Raw genomic sequence first — 17630 nt, forward strand, 5'->3', positions numbered from 1 at the left:
GGTCCTGGCTGTTCGCCCAATGCCCCGCTGCTTCGTTCGCAAGACACCTTTCCGGCAGCCGCCCGGACGATAGTCTCGACGGTGTCACGCTCCGGGCCGCGCTCCAGTCTCCGGAGACATGCTGATGGCAGTATGCCAGCCCCATTGTGTCCGGTAGTGGTCCAATGCTGGCATATTGAGATGAGCTGATTCTTCGTGGCCGCTTTGGACCTCGTTCAGATGGTGTCAGGAGAGGGGGCGAGGGCGCGTGTTTGGTGCCTGTGTCGGGCAAGGATGGGGAGATATCCACTCACGTCACTCTGGCGCCCACACGTTGGGCAATGGACGAGGAGTCACCCAGACTAAAGGGCGAGCAGTGCAGGGAGGCTTTCGTAGGCGAGCGAATATTGCTGTTGAGGATACACAATGGTTGACGACGTTGAGTGCCAAGTGGCCGGCTGCGAGGGTTGGTGGAGAACAATGCAAGGTCCCTCGCCCGCACTTGCAATAATCAATCTTCGCTCTCACTTCTAACTACTGTTTCTCGTCAACAAGAAAGCACCAGGCATTAATTAATCATTGAGGCTTTTTGCTCCCTGCCCTTTGCGAGCGACGAATTGTTACGCCCTGCTCCAGTACCTCCTGCAGTGGCTTCTCTAGCTTCGAGGTTGCCGACCCCGCGGGCCGTCGGACTGGACTCTCGACAAGAGGCACTGGGCCACTTGGGCCCCGGGCTGGCCACCGTCTGCCCTCTTGCGATGCTGATTTGCCCCTCGCCCATGGCTTTGGCGCCGAGGGCTTCCATCCGACCATTCATGCCCAGAGAATGCGTTTCAAGCTGCCTGTTGGCCCTCCTCTGCTCTCCACCAGGTTCTTTGATACCGCCAGATTCGGACGAAATGCCTTTCAGCTTTCGACCAGGTGGCTTCCCTAAGAGGGCGCCTGGCGAACAAGCCATGGCGACTAGAGCACAACTGGAAGCGCATCGTCTGGAGCATCGCATCATCTTCTTACCTGCCCACCTCCTCACTGATGCCGAGCCGGCCAGTCTCGACTTTCTGTTGGCGACCCACGCTTCGGCTACACAAGCATGATGGATTTCCATTGTTCAGGACTGGCCTACGGCCTGGTAATGGTCCCCCCACGAGTTCAATAATACCGGCCTTCGCCACGAACCGTACCGCCATGTCAGTCAAGCGGTACTCGTACTGTACAATACATCAATCTTGACGTTGGGTCCAGTAAAGCATCACTTCCCCCGGGTCCTCAGCTTGACGACACCAAGGCCGCTTTCTCCAACGTAAGACGTCTCCAGTAGAGCCTGCCCGTGCGATTGAGTACTTGGGACGATCTGTGGGCCGGGTGATCGCCCGCGTCATTGCTTCGGCTGCGGGCGGTCCGTCGAAAGGCTAGACACCCGCCCGAGGCCTGCAAAGGCTATAGCTGTCTTTTATTGACTCTCCAGGAGAAATACTTGCAAGGTCGTTCTGGCATTGCATCTCTGTAAGTGGCGTGGGGCACCATCTCGAAACCGCAAGTACGAGTGCACAATCGCCCTAACGCACAGTGATGAAGGCCCGGAGGAAGCGGACAGGGGTTTACACAAAAGGGTAGTTCTTTAACATTTGAATAGACGCCCTCGCTTCAGTCCTCGTTACCATTTTACCTTCCATTTCTGTTTCAAATTGCCTCACCACGAGTATTCGGATTCACGACCTATATTGAGGAATATTCTATACCTGAGGACCAATACCCGGGCCACTGCATGACGCCGGACCGAACGTTCTTGTTCGCAATTTCTACTGCAAGCGTTCGAGGCCCGACACTTGGTGGCTGCTCAGGGATCAATTGTCAGCCGGTACCGCTCTCGGAGAGGAATAAAAAAGTACAAAGTATGGCGACTTGACCGTCGGCCTAGACGGTCTACCTAACCCACGAACATCATCTAATTGAACTAACTGATCTCCTTAGGCCCGTTCCTTCAAGGTGCCGGCCGCTAGCCTTCCCTAAGCCTCCCGCTTTATAGGCCGTGGAGCCGCCCGACCTGTTAGCACCCACACCTCACGACTGAGAAAACTCTCCTTGTCTATTGTACAAATTGGAAGCATCCCAACAAGCACGCCTTCGAGTGTGAATGACATACTGTTGGCGTGAGTGATAACCTACGAGAGAAGGAAGAAAACACGAGCGCGCTCTTCGCAACCACGATCCCGTTCGAGCTTGTCGGGCTTTACCAACACCACACCTGCTTGCCTACCCTGTAAAGAACCCTGCCGACTGTCTGCAGCCTAAGGAGAGACCCCTCACATGAAGCGAGCCCTGCCGCTGTCCCTCTTGACTATCGCTCAGGCCCTAATTCAGCAGACACCTTACTAACCCTGGTCCGACGTTCTCGCCCTCAAATCGACTAATTGATCTCACCCCCCGCCGGGTGCCTGTGGTTCGATCACAACGGCTGGTCCTTCATCCCGCATATCATAGCACCTGCACAACGCCCACCATCAAGACCGTCTCCCTCTTCATATGCTTCTGTCTTCTCTCCAGGCAAGCTAGTGTTGGGATAGTCCTACTCATTTGCCTCCTCTTTATCCTTCACATTCCTGCTGCTAAGTTCTCTACGAAGCTCGAATACGCCTGGCTGTCAATTGCTGTGGTGGATTCCGCGGATACCTGCATGGTGCATTTCCACTGGTATGCATCGTCACAGCAGTATCTCAGCTTAACCACCAGAGCAAGCTTCGAAACCTTAAGTACCAATGCAGGTCTTGATGACCATGCCGCCAGAGCAACAGGAGTCTCAGCCCCCAGGGTACGACCAGAATGGGTGGATGAGCGTCCATAGCTCTTACTCTCCCAGCCCTCAGGCCTCAGTGTCACCATTGCATGAGCTATCATCGTTTGACTATCATACACCAAATCCCATGCCTTTGGAGCCGGCGTACAATATGCATCGTCCTTCGCCATTCGCTGCGTCGCACCCTCAAATGTTGCCGCCTTTGATGACAGCACATACTGGATTGTGGCCGAGCATGTTGGCGAGCCAGCAACCGCCGTCGTCTTACCATACACCTGTTCAAACGCCTGGGTCCCTACAGACGCCTTTATCTGCAAGCACGGCATCGGACGTCACTCCAACCAGTGCCAAAACCAACCCAACGCGGCGCAAACTGACTGACGAAGAACGTCGTCAAATGTGCATTGAAGCTGAGCAGAATCCAACCATGAAACAAACGCAAATCGGAGGTATGTGGCTCTCGATATATCAGAAGCACTGTCTAATCTTCAATAGCCAAATTCAACGTCGAGAGGAGGTACGCTTGTGGAGTCACAATTGCCGAAAGCATCTGCTAATCTGCCATAGCACCGTGTCAAAAATCCTGCGGCAGCGGGATAGGTACATGAACCCACAATTCAAGGAAGAAAGCACGAGCCCAATTGTGAAGAAGTCCAAGGCAAAGCTGCCAGACTTCGAAAAGACTCTGACCAATTGGGTCAAAAAGCAGCAAGTCAAAGGGCTCCCCATCAAGGATGAAGACCTTCGCAAGCAAGTCCAGGTGTTTTCCTTCAGCAGAAGCGATCAGGCTGTAGTGTCAGGTGCTGCGTGGCTGGAAGCATTCAAACGGAAGAACAACCTGATCACCAGTCAGAGCGCCGATGGGGAGCCCACCCTCATCGACTCTAGTACCACATCTTTGTCGCATACACCTGCGGATGAATCCCCACCCTCATCACACGGTTTGGTTTCGCCTGCAATGTCCACTCTTGAGGAGTTGCGCCTCAAGAGGGAAGAGACACACGAGTTCTTCGACTTCGACACAGGAAAAGGCTCGTATGGGCATTCGCCCTCTTTGGAGCACAACCTCGAAGAACCCGCCCTGGGAGATGTTCTGTCTCCAATCACACCAGAACTTGTGCAGGAAGACCCAGATGGAATTACCATGATGGAAGCGATACCAGACATCAGAGGAAATTCCAGTCGCCAACGGAGCCAGACCTTTTCTCACGTCCCGGGTATCGGCTCTGACTCTCGTCCCTCGCCGTCTTCAAACGAGGCTTCTTCTTTGCCTGTGCGATCATTGACCTCTCCAGGCGACGGTGAACTATCTGGTATCGACCCACGGCAAACGATGAAAAGACATAAAAGCGTGCCTGATATCCATTACCCTGAACAAGCACGATTCTCGCCAATGCCTCCACCACCACTCCCCAAATCTGCCGATACGTCCCCTGTGAGTCATCCTGCATCTCCTGCTGAAGACGACAACATCAGGGCTCTCCACACAATCAAAGCGCTTTTGGAGCAGCATCCTAATCTCGCGGAGCCAGATGACTACCTGGCAATTGGCAAACTGATGCAGAAGCTAAAGCTGCTGCGGTCTCCAGCCAACACATTACTTCCGGGGGGCATGATGGATAGTCCGCGCATCTCGAAGAAAAGGACCATTCTTGGGATTTCAACTTGATTCGGGGCTAAAAATTGTGATGCCTGGCTATCTTTTGGTCTATTTCCTTGTGACGTTCCTTCAAGCATCCAGGAGCATCTTGCATGGAATTCCAGTTTTTTGGCACAACTACACTTTAACAATCTTTTCGGCACGAGCGAGGAGCTCAGGGTGGATTGGGAACACAGACACACAATCGAGCAAGGTGCTTCGACAAGACCGAGGATCCAGCAAACGCATCGGGCCATAGGCTGCATGACAGGGGCCGGGAGTAGTATGTTTTATTTTTCTTTTTCCGACTTATCTCGAAAGCAACCTTGACAGGAGGACGAGAAAGGCCGGCTTTACGAAGTTCTCTATCCACAGAAACAATATGGGCGTGCAGATGATGATAACCTTAGACATACCCCAAGCCTCACCGCGAATCTCCCATTTTCATCTCATGAGGGCATGTTTGCATAGGAAGAAAGAGATGACGAGCGCAAGCGAGCAAGCGAACGTTTCCACTGGTGAAATTGTTCTATTTCGGCTTTTCTTTCAGCGCGGTCGGGAGCCGTGCTGTTGTGTAGGATAAGATGGATTTCCTTCTCTTTATTTGTACGGACTGCATGGGGGACGAGACATGGGTATGCTGAGGGAAGTACAGTCGACGGACAGGAACAGAATCGATGAAATATTGTAGGTGGAGGGAACACGAGTATATAGCTTCGCTTCTATGTCTCTCTCTCTCTTTAGCAAAGATATCTTGGTGAACTGCATAGCCATTTGGTACCAGTAGTACTGCAGGATACTTGGAAACAATGGCATCAGAGACGCATACTCAGACTCCTCCGGTTTCTCTGCTGAACTCGAGCTGTTCCAGCGCAGTCGACCGAGGGGGCATGATGGTGAACAGTGTCTTGGATCTCTTGCTCACGGTGGATGGAAGGTCTCGATCAAAAGGACTCTGCAGACAGGTCTCATTGACGAAGTGAGACCGAGGCGTCGATCCTGTCGATCACAGACCGTCCTAACCTAGAACATGGCCATGAGGCTAAAGTGAGGCTTCACGGCGAGAGCGGCATCATGCATGGCCATTGGATGAAACGTGCGTATAATTGCTGTCCCTGCTGATCATCAGAAAGACGCTCCAGCAACACCGACAACGGGTAAAGGTTTCCCTCGAAGTACTTTCTTCACTCTGCCCATCACGCCCTTTATTCCCCCATGCTCTAACTCACTCAAGGCTGCTTTGTTTTCCGCCCCTGGTCCACCTCTCCGTCACTTCCTGGCTTCCCTAACCGAGAGGATCCACGGCACTGGCTTGGGTTTGGGGCCTCCATGAGAACGACGAGTCCAATAGGACTGCCACAGAGCGTGTGAGATTCTTTTGGGATCGGGGGCGGTCCTTTCTCCTCCCTTGTCCCTGCACGCACTCCGAACGAAGGCACTATTGCAGCGCCCTGAGATGGTCGGACTATGAACGCCCGTCGTCAATGGTGTGGTCCGCTGAAACGACGCTCAGTCAAGCCTCTCATTGTCTTTCAGCAAGTGAAAGACCTCGTTTCTAGTCCCTGCTTCTCATGACTCCTGTGCATGATTGCACCCTTGGCCAGGCCCCAGCAGATCTACCACTCGGACGGTCTTTCCAAGCCATTTCCAAGCCATTCACCGTTTGTGGACCTTTACCATACTCGATGGGACACCGGCAGCTGACTTCCGCTGACCCTCTAGAGGATTTAGAAGAGCAGGGGATGGGCGGGAGACAAGCGTTAGAGTGCTGCGCTGATGTCCAGGACATTCCCGGCGAGGAGTGGAGGACTCTCATGAGTCTCCCCCATGACCGCTGTGCAATACTCACAAAGATTCCAGGTTCGAGTCTCGTCCGGAGTCGCCGTGAATGACGATCTTTCTTTTTGGGCCGCATGACACATTCGCCTAGGGCAGGGAGTGCGCTGCACCATCCCAAGTGCCCGTGAAGGCCGCGAATCCAGATCGGCAATACAGAAAATTCAACCTGACAAATCCTTTCCTGAAGTCAACCCTGGGTTGAGTACGGAGAACAACAACTGATACGATCATGGGAGTCTACATTCACATGTCTGTCCTGGGGTCAGGTATCGGCCTCTCTACGGGGCATCAAGGGTCAAGAAGCCGGGAAACTGAAAGATATGGACATACCTGCCTAGTGGAGAGAAGTCGATGAGCGTCTGTACGCCTTCTCCAGGGTCTCTACGAGGCGAGACGGCACGAGTATCCGGTCTATGCGCTATGCAAGTGCGTTTCGCGGGCGCCTGTCACACAATCCTGATTCTGAGTAAACGAATGCGTCGACTATCTGTTATCATCTCACTGAACTGGGGGTTCCTCAACACAGAAGCGAAACCAACCTTTCTCAAGCTGCGGGAAGAAAATCGTAACATTTCTCTGGGGATCAATGCAGCCGCTCCTGCTGCATCACTAGCAGACAACATTGGCTTTCCCCGTATGGATTACTCTCAAGAGCCGACTAGGGTGTCAAGATATGCAGGAAGAAACTTGGAGTCGTTGGTCTTGCTGTCATCGACACTGAGTCCAGACCTCCGTAAACCCCTTTCATACGCGGACGGACCCCATCCACTTCATACACTGGAAGGTCTCGGCGTACAATTTGGTGTGGAAAGCCTTTTGTTTTTTCCATCGGTGCATATCCCACGGCGGGAGTACCTCCATCGCAGCCGATAACGGTTCCACAGAGACTCAGACATGTGTTCCAGGAAAGAGTCCTAGTCCTCACTGACGATCATCGAAAAGCTTCTCGCTAATTTCAGGTAGCGTCTAATCAAAGCCTCTCCTCAGGGCGGTACACCGCGGGAACGAGGCTCTAGAGGGAGAGGGAGAGAGAGAGAGTTTACGGTGGATGGTCGACCATTGAAATGGTATCTTGTCAGGCCCATTGCACAGAGAACTCGGTCACTAAGGTATCTGTCGATGGCCTTCTATAAAGCACCCGCTGGGGTCTGTCTATCCTTCCGAATCAACGATCACTCTACTTGTTCCTAGTGAGTGAGTGAGGCAGTCACTCAGTCAGTAAGTTAGTGACTATCCAACTATCTATCCACCCGTTCTGTTTACCTTTCTCTGGTCTCACAAAGGATGATGTGTTCTGGAAGCCACACGCACACCAGACACCACGAGGGCTCTTACACCCCTGCCTGTTCCCAAGCAGGCTCAAGAGTAGCGTTCTTTAATTAGCTTTCTTTTTCTTCTTCTTCTGCTGCCCCCTGAAACTCTCGATCGGTGCCTACGCGACGTTACACGTGAGACACACGACGCCGCCACGTTATCGTTGTTTTTCTCGGAGCCGAGTCATCGACGACCATGAAAAAGAAGATCACGAACAGACATTTACTCGTTTCTCCCCCTTGGGCGTCCTCTCGTGTTACGGGCAAGGATGGTCCGATGGATATCTGAAGACATCCAATTCCCACCGAGAAGAGCCTGGATCAGGGGCGCCCATGAGCCGTGCTGCCGTGCTGCCGAGCTGCCGTGGGCAGCGGGCACAGTGTGGCTTTCGAAACGGAGTCTCGCTGAGAGTTTCGTCAGGCGACTGTTGCCCTCGTTCCAGCCGACGGGACTCGTGTCTTGTGTGTGTGTGTGTGTAACGTCGATTTGATTCCCCGTTGGGCGGATCAAGGAAATTTTTTTCGTTTTGGTTTTTCCTTCCCCCTCCCTCCCCTCCGACGCCCGTGGGCCCCGGGGGGGAGGAGGGAAAGTCGTCTGAGGTCAGACTTGAGCCGTGCGCGTCTGCGTTGACTGATAATGAATGCGTGCGGCATTGCCGAAAAGTATAATATGTTATTATTGGCATGTACCAAATACTCCGTAAATGATCCTTCTTCCCTTCGTCAAAGCTTGGGGTTATATGCTGCCCAAAGTGTACCACATCTTCAGCTTTGTGTCCGTGTGTGTCCCAAGTGCGACCGAGGTGTGCGTGCAGTCAGTCAGTCCGTCAGTCAGTCTAGAAAGGTCTTTTTTGACTTTTGGAGGTTGAACTGTATGTATTTATGGAGCTCATCCGCGTCCAACTAACCAACTAAACCGGTGGATACTGCATCCCCGCCGGTACAGTCTCAGACATGTCTGTCGCCCTTTTGCATGCGATTTCAAGGCCACAGATATCCAGGAGGTACCTCGATCGTAGAGGTCGAGTCAAGCTATACATGCACAATATACACGTACAGTGTCGAGCGAAGCAGACGTCTCTGAAGACATGATACCCTGCTCAGGATCTGGATTCGATCCTCACCGAAACCGAAAGCAATGGGCTAGAGTTAGAACTTAGATCTATCCCCCACGATGCCACCTCCACGGAAGAAGTATAGGGTTGTAGACACCAATCATAAATGCCTCCTTCACATTCCCTGAGTGCAGGAGAATCGAGTGCCCGCCTGCCTGCCTCACCACGGTCGATATCTTGAGATGACGAACAGAGAGAACTGGTAAATACCAAACCGATAACGGTGACTAGTGTTCCCATCGTAATCGATTGAAATAAACCAGTACAACACGATGAAACACCCTCAAGGATCAACCTTTATGATTGATTGAATAGCCGTAAAGAAATCCCATATAAAGTTACATTTTTCCATTATGCCCAATATCAACAAGCACCATATCCTCACCTTCTTTCGCGTCGTCAAGTGCAATGCCTCTATCGGCTAATATCTCACTAGGAGTCTTCCCTTCCATTTCCGGCACCAGTCTGAGTAGAATATGCTCCAAGATTGAGTAAACCAGGTACTTGTTCAGGTCTAAGTCATTCGTCCAGCACAAGATACTGTCCTCGATCTCTGTACTCATTACATCTTGGGTCTCCTTTTCGTCTTCGACAGTGACAGCAAAGAGCTTGCTGGCCACAGGTTTGGGGAAAAGGGAAAGAATGTCTCTGGCAGCCTTTGACCGAATGGATGCTGCCTCTTCGATCGATGGCGGCGGAGGAGCTGGCGGTCCCATCGAGTTGTTCGGGAAAAGAGTTGCCCGCACTTGGAGCAGTAAAGGTGGAAGAAGGGATGGCGAGAAAACACGCCTGGTTAAGATATGGTACAGAAACCTATGAGTAATGTCATATGTTAGCCAGATTACTTCGAAACCAGTTGACAAGAGCTGAATGAACGGGTTATGTTGATCGCGGTTGAGGTTTCAAAGGTTCTCGGAAACACTCCAACGTGCAGAGTATCAAAATCGCTGCCCTGGTCGGCTGTAATGCGAGACGACCAAACTTAGTTCTGCGTCGCCTTCGAGTCAACACACAACAAATTGCACCGCAAAACCTCATCCTCATTGTCCTGATCTCGCTCGCGAGCCTTGCTGCTCATGAATGGCCACGAGCCAGGAGCAAGAAGATCGCACGTGACCAAAGTCAAGGATTTGAAAGGCCTAACGAGGCAATGGGGTTCAGGAGGTGGTTTGGAACTCAAAGGAGCGCAAGGAGACAGCATGCCGCACTTCCACGAGCATGTGTTCATTCGACTGGTGATGGAGTGATTCTTCGTGCAGATGTCAAATGGAGAAGGCCACAGCAGGAAAAGCCCTCCGAGACGGCCCTAAGGTGTCGAGTTGCAGTCCGGAGCCCAGGGTCCCACGTCTCACCCTTGCTCGGTTCGCAAATGCACCCTTTCCCAGCAGAATTGAAGAATTCAGATAATCATCGTTCCAGGATCAAGGTTTATGAGAACCTAAGAAAAGCCAAAATTTCCACAGAAAATCAGGGATGTGGTGTGAAATGTCCACTTTGAGGAGAATCAGCGAGTAAATTCATCTCTCGAAGCGCCACTCGCGAGAACAGAGGGTTGGAGTTAAAGATGGTTGCAGCAGCATGCAGGAGCTGATGCCCAAACTGAAGTAGGCAGGTCTTGTTAGGCCGTCGGGATTGGCGTCTGAACAAAGCCGACAGAGTATGTTGGGGTAGTACAAAGACCCATCGGCGACTTCCTGAGACATGATGGCGCGTCAAGTGACCCAAAAGATAACATTGCAGGTCAGGTAAGGGATAACAATGTCGTCTTTGACCACCTCATAATTGTGACGTAAAGATAATGTCTTCGTGGTCATTATCTGGAGGTCTCACGACTTTCCTTTCCGTTATCGGTGGGTGCCGAAGCTCCCAATAATGAGTGTTCGTACGGCGGGGGAAACTTCTGCAACAAGGGAGCAAGGGTTGAGTCTTCAAACGAAACCACCAGCCAATAGTGCGATATACTTGGTCGAATTTCCAAGAAAAGCCATCGACAGTGACTTACATTGGCTCGCACCGAAGGATGGTCGCTTCCTGCTGAGGCTTTTTGGCCGGTTTGGGTCTTTTTCCTGGTGGATATGGACGTGGAGAGGATCCATGTCACTGAATAACAGCAGCATTGTCCACCGACCATTGGCTGAAGGCTGATCCCATGATACCTGGACACAATAAATTCAAGACTCCATGTCTTGATGGAGACGACGAGACCAGGGCCGGGCCACCGTCTATCTCCGGGTAGGAGCGCTTTTGACAGCGGCGCGAGAAAGCTTGGAAAAGACCTCGAAGATAAATTCCTGATTGGCCACATTTAGACCCTTACTCATCTCTCCGGCTGACGAAGTCCATGTCCTATAGCCGATCACCGTGATAATGGATCTCAGATATTGGACATCCCACGGCGAATCGACGCCAGAAGCCAGTAACATCTCTTTCGGCAAGTTCATGTAGGCGAGAAGCATTGGGGGCGTGACCACAATATTCGGGGCTGTGAGTACAACCCAGTCGGAAGAGGCATGGTGTTGAAAGTAGTTGGCCCAATCACAAGTCGCAACAGCCAGCCTGACGATACAAGCTCTTACGCTGTCATGACACGTAACAGAGTCATTGGCGGACGACGGTATCATGGTATTTCAGGTCCACCATGCACACCCTCCTGATTCAAAGATAGCCTGACATGCCCAAGTAGCGAAGTAGCACGCGCCTGAAACATGGCTGATTGTAGGCGTCATTGGGTGGAAGATCCATCAGATGACCATAGGTCAATGCGACTCCGTTGATAAAAAGACTGCCGTCTTTCGGTCATATTCTCGAGAAGATGGGGATGGGGGTTGTGTACGGCGGGCAAAATTGTGCTGGCAAAATATCAACAATAAAAGGCATATCACTTACTTGTCCAGGGTTGAGCTTGCAGAACCGAGGCCACCAGGACCATCAACCAGGATGTGCTGCCAGAAGCTCAACGAAGCCGCAAGCCACGGCATGCGAATCGACAAATCCAGAATGGTAGAAATGCACGAGAATATCCTGTAATCAAGGATGGCGCGGGTGGACAAGACGTCGGGGTCCGATTTGCCGTGCGCTGATGAGAGAGAGTTTCCTTTCGACGGCGACGATGGGCCACGCGTGTCAACGCACCGAGAGCGGACCCTTGGAGGCAGCGTCTGCGCATGTGACATGCCGACGAGAATGAATCGCATGGACTGATATGCGACAAAGGTGTACTGCAGCAGTGTCCAAAACCAGGCGCTAAGCGATGATTGGTGTCGTGTCGACGAATAATCCTCTTGATCCGCTGTGTTGTCAGTCAATAGGCCAAATTTCTCAAGACGGCTTTGGCGTTCTTGTTGTCGAACGATTGCCTTGTTGGTAGCGGCCTTTGAAGGGGCCGATGTCACGATCTCCACAAGCTTGGAGACAGCTCCATGTAGAAACCATGGCTGACAGACTTTCTCTGCCAGTGCTTGTCCAAGGATGAGATCCGCAATAATGTCCGTCACCAGAGTTCTGAGACAAGCGTTTGCCAGGTCCTCCGTAGGCAGAAGCACGGCGAGGGCCCCTTGGACCAGCAACTGACGGTAGGCTGACTCGCGGCGGCGTTGTTCCTCGTCGGTGAGCCAAGGGTCAAGAGCTGGATGCGGATTGAGAGAGTGGTAGATTCGGCGAGGGTGTTCTCCATACTGCAGCGCGGCCTGAGCCGTTGTTGCCGTTCTGTATGCTTGATTTTTTGAACCGTCAACATATAAAACTCATAATCACACTCTCTCCTTCATGTTGCACGTACCATGTATATGTCGTTCAACTAGCACCGGCAGCTCATCCAGGAACAGCTCCGTCACGTCAATCTGCCGGAACCTTTGTTCGAGCGCTCGGCTGCAGTGTGCAATGATCTGGATGACCTCATCTATGAAAGTTCGATCCGGAGTGATCTTCGAGTACCATGAGTTGACAAAGTCCTTGATGATGATTGCGACGATGGCATACAGCTGGACATCGACCTCGTTTGAGCTGGTGAGTGGCGGTAAGATCCCTTCAATCGGCCTAGGGGATGCTCTTGGATCTGCTCCGTGGTTTCCATCCGTCACCAAGGTTCTCCTGATCAGGGACAATGTTGCACTCTCCGAGGTAGGGTCCAGGATCTGAGCATCTCGACGGCCAGCAGGGGGGATGCGAGAGGACGCTCGGGGCTCTGAAGGGGTCTTGTTGCCTGCTACAACGCTCAGTTGCGACAATGAGGCTGTAGAGGACGACTTTGTGGTTATGTTCGGCGGGAGCGGCGGCCTCGACGGCGAGGTAGCAGTCATTTCAGGACGACGAGGTGGAGGAGCATTTCGACAGGTATTTGTAGTTGTCGCTCGACGTCTCCCTCTGCCACGCTGGCAATGCAGGGGCCCGCGAAAGATTCTCACCGGTTTGGTCAAGCACAAGACGAGTCGAGCGGTGTGTCAGCGTGTGATTGGCCTATCGTGAAATTCATCGAGGCTGCGCGCAGCGAAAGATGCCGACGAGTCGGAGTTGGAGAGACGTTGGACCTCCATCGCTAGACCTTCCCTTTGTGTCGTATTACCTCCCGTATCGATAAGGCGCGTTCATGTGCTTGCTTACTCTTCCAGACCAGCGCAATATAAATTAAAGCCCAGTAGAGGCTTCAACAGGAGCCACTTGTAACGACGCTGAGTGTCTTGGGATACTCCTGAAGTGCCATCAGGATACAAGGCGAACCATGCCATTTGACAAGATACCATTATGGCTAGACTGCGATCCAGGTAGGCCTCATTCTCGATCACCCACACAATCCCGCCCGCTTTGGTTACCGTACTCATGTCCTGGCGACAGGTCATGATGTGAGTTTGTTCTCGCCGAAGAATGCATACTAGGCTACTCACATTCTCAGGATGCATGTGCCATCTTGATGGCAGCATACCACCCATGTTTCGAGCTCCTGGGCATCTCGACAGTGCACGGCAACGCATCACTGCAAAAGTGCACGAACAATGCCCTCAGCGTCCTCGAGGCCATAGGCAAACCCGAGATACCCGTCGTCCCAGGCGCTTCCCGGCCCTTCTGCCGCACAGTCAATACGGCACCTGACATTCATGGAGAAAGCGGCCTGGCCGGCACGTCGCTACTGCCCCAACCGTCACGAGTGGCCCTGTCGCATTGCAATGCAGTCAAAGAGATGCGAGACGCTCTTCTCGCAAAACCCAAGGGCACCTCGTATCTGGTCACTTGCGGCCCGCTCACCAATGCCGCTCTCCTGTTTGCAACGTTTCCCGAGGTCGCGGAACACATTGCCGGCTTCTCAGCCATGGGCGGTGCCATCGGGTCCAACTTCACAAACGTCTCCATGGGCCCAGCATATCTCGATCCACAAGGCGTCTCTCACGACCGGAGTGGCAACATGACACCTTTCGCCGAGTTCAACATCTGGGTAGACCCAGAAGCGGCTCGGTCAATACTTCAGAACCCAGTGCTGCAGCCTAAGACCATATTGATCCCGCTGGACCTCACACACCAAGCCTATGCCACTCCGGAGGTCCAAAAAATGCTTCTCAACCACGGAAACCCATCGCGGTTACGCGTAATGTTCAATGAGCTTCTGATGTTCTTCGCTCAAACCTACGCTCAAGTATTCGGCTTGACCGAGGGACCACCCCTGCACGACCCTCTCGCCGTGGCCGTCTTGCTGGACCAGCACCCGGACGAGGACGCGAGGATAGCATTTGACGACAAAGGTGGTGAGAGATGGGACGTGGATGTCATCCTGGAAGGTGAACAGGTTGGCCGTACCACCATCACGAAAGCACCTTCAGGCCAGGGCGTGCGGATACCCAGGTCCCTCGATGCTGATAAGTTTTGGCATGTGCTGGAATACTGTATGGGCAGGGCAGATGAAGCCACGAATTTTGGCAAAGCTACTACATCCAAGTAGATATATGCGTTCTGGATATCTCGTGCACATAGATGCTGGGCCCGTCCGGTACTGAGTGAAAAGTACCTCGGAGTAGAAGATATAGATCCACGGTTTCGTTTGACCTCACACGTCTATCTAATAAATCTACTTACTGGTTCGCGTTGCTTGTCCTGTGCTTTTGAATTGTTTGAAATGAGGGTACAAGGCCCATATCGAGATCGATGCCTACCTATACATAAGACAAAGGAGAAGTGCATCACTGGAGACGATGCCGATCCATTCGCCCAGGCACGTCATACGCTTTGAACCATTGCCACGGCAAGACTCGCGTCATTGTGGTTGTGATGATCTTTGTTGTCCTGGCTTGACGAAGGGATGTTTGAGCCATGCTGCGATAACGACGTCTCAAGCTTCTCGCCGTCATCAGCACTTCCCAGGTCAAGGCCAATATGCTCGTAAACGTAGCTGGCTCAATTCTCGGCTCGTTTCTGTACCAGAACAATGAATCGTTGCCGGTGCCACCCTCAGCCTTGCACATGTCTGGACCCACCAAAACACCATTCACTCGTTATTCAATTGCTATCAATTTAACAAGTGAAATTTTCCCCAACAATCACCAAGACCCCTAAAGTGATGGCTCAAGTTAAAACCACATGGGCGGTGTGGTGGATGGCCATTCACTCAGGCGAGGAGGGAAAGCAAAAAAAAGGGCCCGCGTTCGAATCCCGACGACAACCCGATAATCGAGAATAAATTTTCATCAATTGTCGAACCGCAGTCAGGGTTAGATCAAACCAGACAGGCGTGTCTGCAAGGCGTCCTGATTGTGAGAGATGGAACAGATCTGGGGATACAACATCAGAACCAGGTCAAGGTTAGATCAAACCAGATGGGCTTGTCTGGAAGGCGTCTTGACTGTGGGCGGTGGAAATTGGAAAACTTCAACTTTCATTTTTTTTTGTTCTCTCCAAACATTTGGAGTTCCGCTTTCGGTCAACAGAAATCATTCTTTCGTTCAGGTCCACGGTTCAAGACAGACGTCTATACATCCGTGCAGTTCCAGCTGTAGTCGCCATCGTTATTCTCCCAATTGCCTAATGCATCAGTGGTGCCGTTCTTGAGTGTGATCCGATCGGCTCGCAAAATCGTGGACTTTGCTGCCGCATAGGTTTCAGCTGATAATGATTGAGATAGGCCATCAGCCCAAGCTTGATGGTGTGGGCGATGGAGTTCCTCTTCATCTCGAATGAAGGGGAGCATGCTGTGCGCGAGTTGCCATAGCTTGTATCGAGATACAATGCTAGCTTTCGTCGGCCTCTGATCCCACTGCTTGAAGCCCGACTTGACGCCGTTCATGAGAACTTCGACAACGTCGGCTGCTGTTGCTGCTGCTGTGCCAGCACACCTTATCCACAACGCGGAAATGTTCGTCACCTTCGCTTTGCATTCATGGTCGGAGTCTGTGTTGGCCCGATCATACATGAACCGAGGAAAGTCTTCAGGCAGGGGATCGATACGAAATGGGTGATCTAGGCTGCAAACGTTGGAGAGTCTTCCACTTCGTCCGAATGCGCGCTCATAGCCTGTGGAGTCATATTGATCACGATATACTATCAGAGTCCGAATGTAGGCGTTTTCAGTCCGTTGGATGAAGAGGTCTGTAGGGAACGAGAGGACGCTGGTGAATTGCTTCACGGTCAATTTATCAGTGCAAGACTTAGAGTGGCTTTGATCTGCATCTGCTCGTGCAGGTTTTCGTCTCACATAGCCTAGTAGAGAAAAGTGGCCTCGTCCCTGAAGGGTCTTCAGAGCGGTATCCTCCACCGGCCAAGGCTCTGTTTCGCCCGGCCCCATTGACTTGATCAAAATCTCCATAGATGCATCACCACACGGTGCCTCGGTGGTGAAGAAGTGGATGGATATATCTTGCTGTAATTTCAATGGTGGCATCGGGGAGGAGGGCTGATCTCGAGCCGCATTGGAAGGCCCCGACAAGTCGAACTCCAGAAAAGGCGAACGGTAGCTTGGGTCAGACAAGACTTCTTTCGCCTCAGACAGCAACCAACAGTTCAGGCCACGCAATGCAAGGATTTCGGCGTGAGAATCATGAAGAACCATCCCCTGGCATTTGACCATAGCAGATGATGGCAAACATTTGGTACCGGTGGCCAGGGACACGCACGTTAACTCAGGATCACGGCCAGATCTGGCGAGAACAATGGCTGACAATGGTGTCCATTCTCTTCTGCCATCTGGTTGAGATCTGGGTTTGCATTTTTGAGGAAGCGTGTCAAACTTGGACAGAACAAGACTGGCTATATTCTCAGGCGATGGACGCATGAAAGAATCGACTGAAGTCGAGCAAACCAGCCAGGAGAGCGTGAATGCTATCGATAGCTGTCCAGCGTGCTGCTATCCAGGCCTCTGACTCAAACCGGACAGCGAGACAGTTTCGAAACATTAGACACTGGCGGCAAGGATACAGTATCAATGTAAGACCGCAAGTAAAAAGGACGGGCAATGGTGTGTAGATTGAGGCGGAAGGTTGGCCGAAGGAGGGATCGTGATCACATGACCTTCCAGTCCTTCTCATTATCACTTTGGCTTAACGAGGAGCAACCCCATTCATTTGAAGCTTGAAGATTAAGACTGTAGTGACACTGCTGGCGACAAGGCTCTATGGAGGAGAGACGCATACATATTGCAGTCAACAAGAGCGTTCAAGTCATGCATGCTACGAGTACATACCAATTGTTAGGTCAGCGTTATGAGGTAGATATGCGTGGAGCATAATTTAAGAAGCCCCGGAGGCTCCAACGGTAGCTGGGTTTAGGGCAGCGCTATGTCGAGTTTAGGCTCGCTTAAGCCGGAGCAAGAGGCTTTTATAGCCTATAGGAGCCTGGAGGGACCGTCAATTATGGGCTCCAGTTCGCCTAGAACCCTTCGCTCCTAATAACCCCAAGTAGGCAGCTCGCTGGTTTTCTTGTTTTATTTTGCAGACTCGTAGGCCAGGAAGAAGACAGTCGTGATACTGCGTGCAGCA

At 52.1% G+C, this 17630-nt stretch overlaps 5 protein-coding genes across 5 annotated transcripts; 2 read left to right on the forward strand and 3 right to left on the reverse strand.

The window, feature by feature from the left end:
* Positions 1-547: 547 nt before the first annotated feature.
* Positions 548-937, reverse strand: PV08_06066 (uncharacterized protein; the record flags this gene model as incomplete). The annotated part of the gene is made up of 1 exon (XM_016380404.1): positions 548-937. The coding sequence occupies one exon, from the start codon at positions 935-937 to the stop codon at positions 548-550; it is 390 nt and encodes a 129-aa protein (XP_016236231.1).
* A 1798-nt stretch (positions 938-2735) lies between these two features.
* Positions 2736-4442, forward strand: PV08_06067 (uncharacterized protein; the record flags this gene model as incomplete). The annotated part of the gene is made up of 3 exons (XM_016380405.1): positions 2736-3222; positions 3269-3290; positions 3341-4442. 3 exons carry the CDS (start codon positions 2736-2738, stop codon positions 4440-4442), a joined length of 1611 nt encoding a protein of 536 aa, XP_016236232.1.
* Positions 4443-9017: 4575 nt separating this feature from the next.
* PV08_06068 (uncharacterized protein) lies at positions 9018-12977 on the reverse strand (the record flags this gene model as incomplete). The annotated part of the gene is made up of 3 exons (XM_016380406.1): positions 9018-9492; positions 11566-12391; positions 12458-12977. 3 exons carry the CDS (start codon positions 12975-12977, stop codon positions 9018-9020), a joined length of 1821 nt encoding a protein of 606 aa, XP_016236233.1.
* Positions 12978-13396: 419 nt separating this feature from the next.
* PV08_06069 (uncharacterized protein) lies at positions 13397-14605 on the forward strand (the record flags this gene model as incomplete). Its single annotated transcript, XM_016380407.1, has 2 exons — positions 13397-13439; positions 13551-14605. The coding sequence occupies 2 exons, from the start codon at positions 13397-13399 to the stop codon at positions 14603-14605; spliced, it is 1098 nt and encodes a 365-aa protein (XP_016236234.1).
* A 1023-nt stretch (positions 14606-15628) lies between these two features.
* On the reverse strand, positions 15629-16927 carry PV08_06070 (uncharacterized protein; the record flags this gene model as incomplete). Its single annotated transcript, XM_016380408.1, has 1 exon — positions 15629-16927. The coding sequence occupies one exon, from the start codon at positions 16925-16927 to the stop codon at positions 15629-15631; it is 1299 nt and encodes a 432-aa protein (XP_016236235.1).
* Between the last annotated feature and the right edge of the window lie 703 nt (positions 16928-17630).

Source organism: Exophiala spinifera (genome assembly GCF_000836115.1).
Source record: "Exophiala spinifera strain CBS 89968 unplaced genomic scaffold supercont1.4, whole genome shotgun sequence".
Classification (NCBI taxonomy): Eukaryota; Fungi; Ascomycota; class Eurotiomycetes; order Chaetothyriales; family Herpotrichiellaceae; genus Exophiala; species Exophiala spinifera.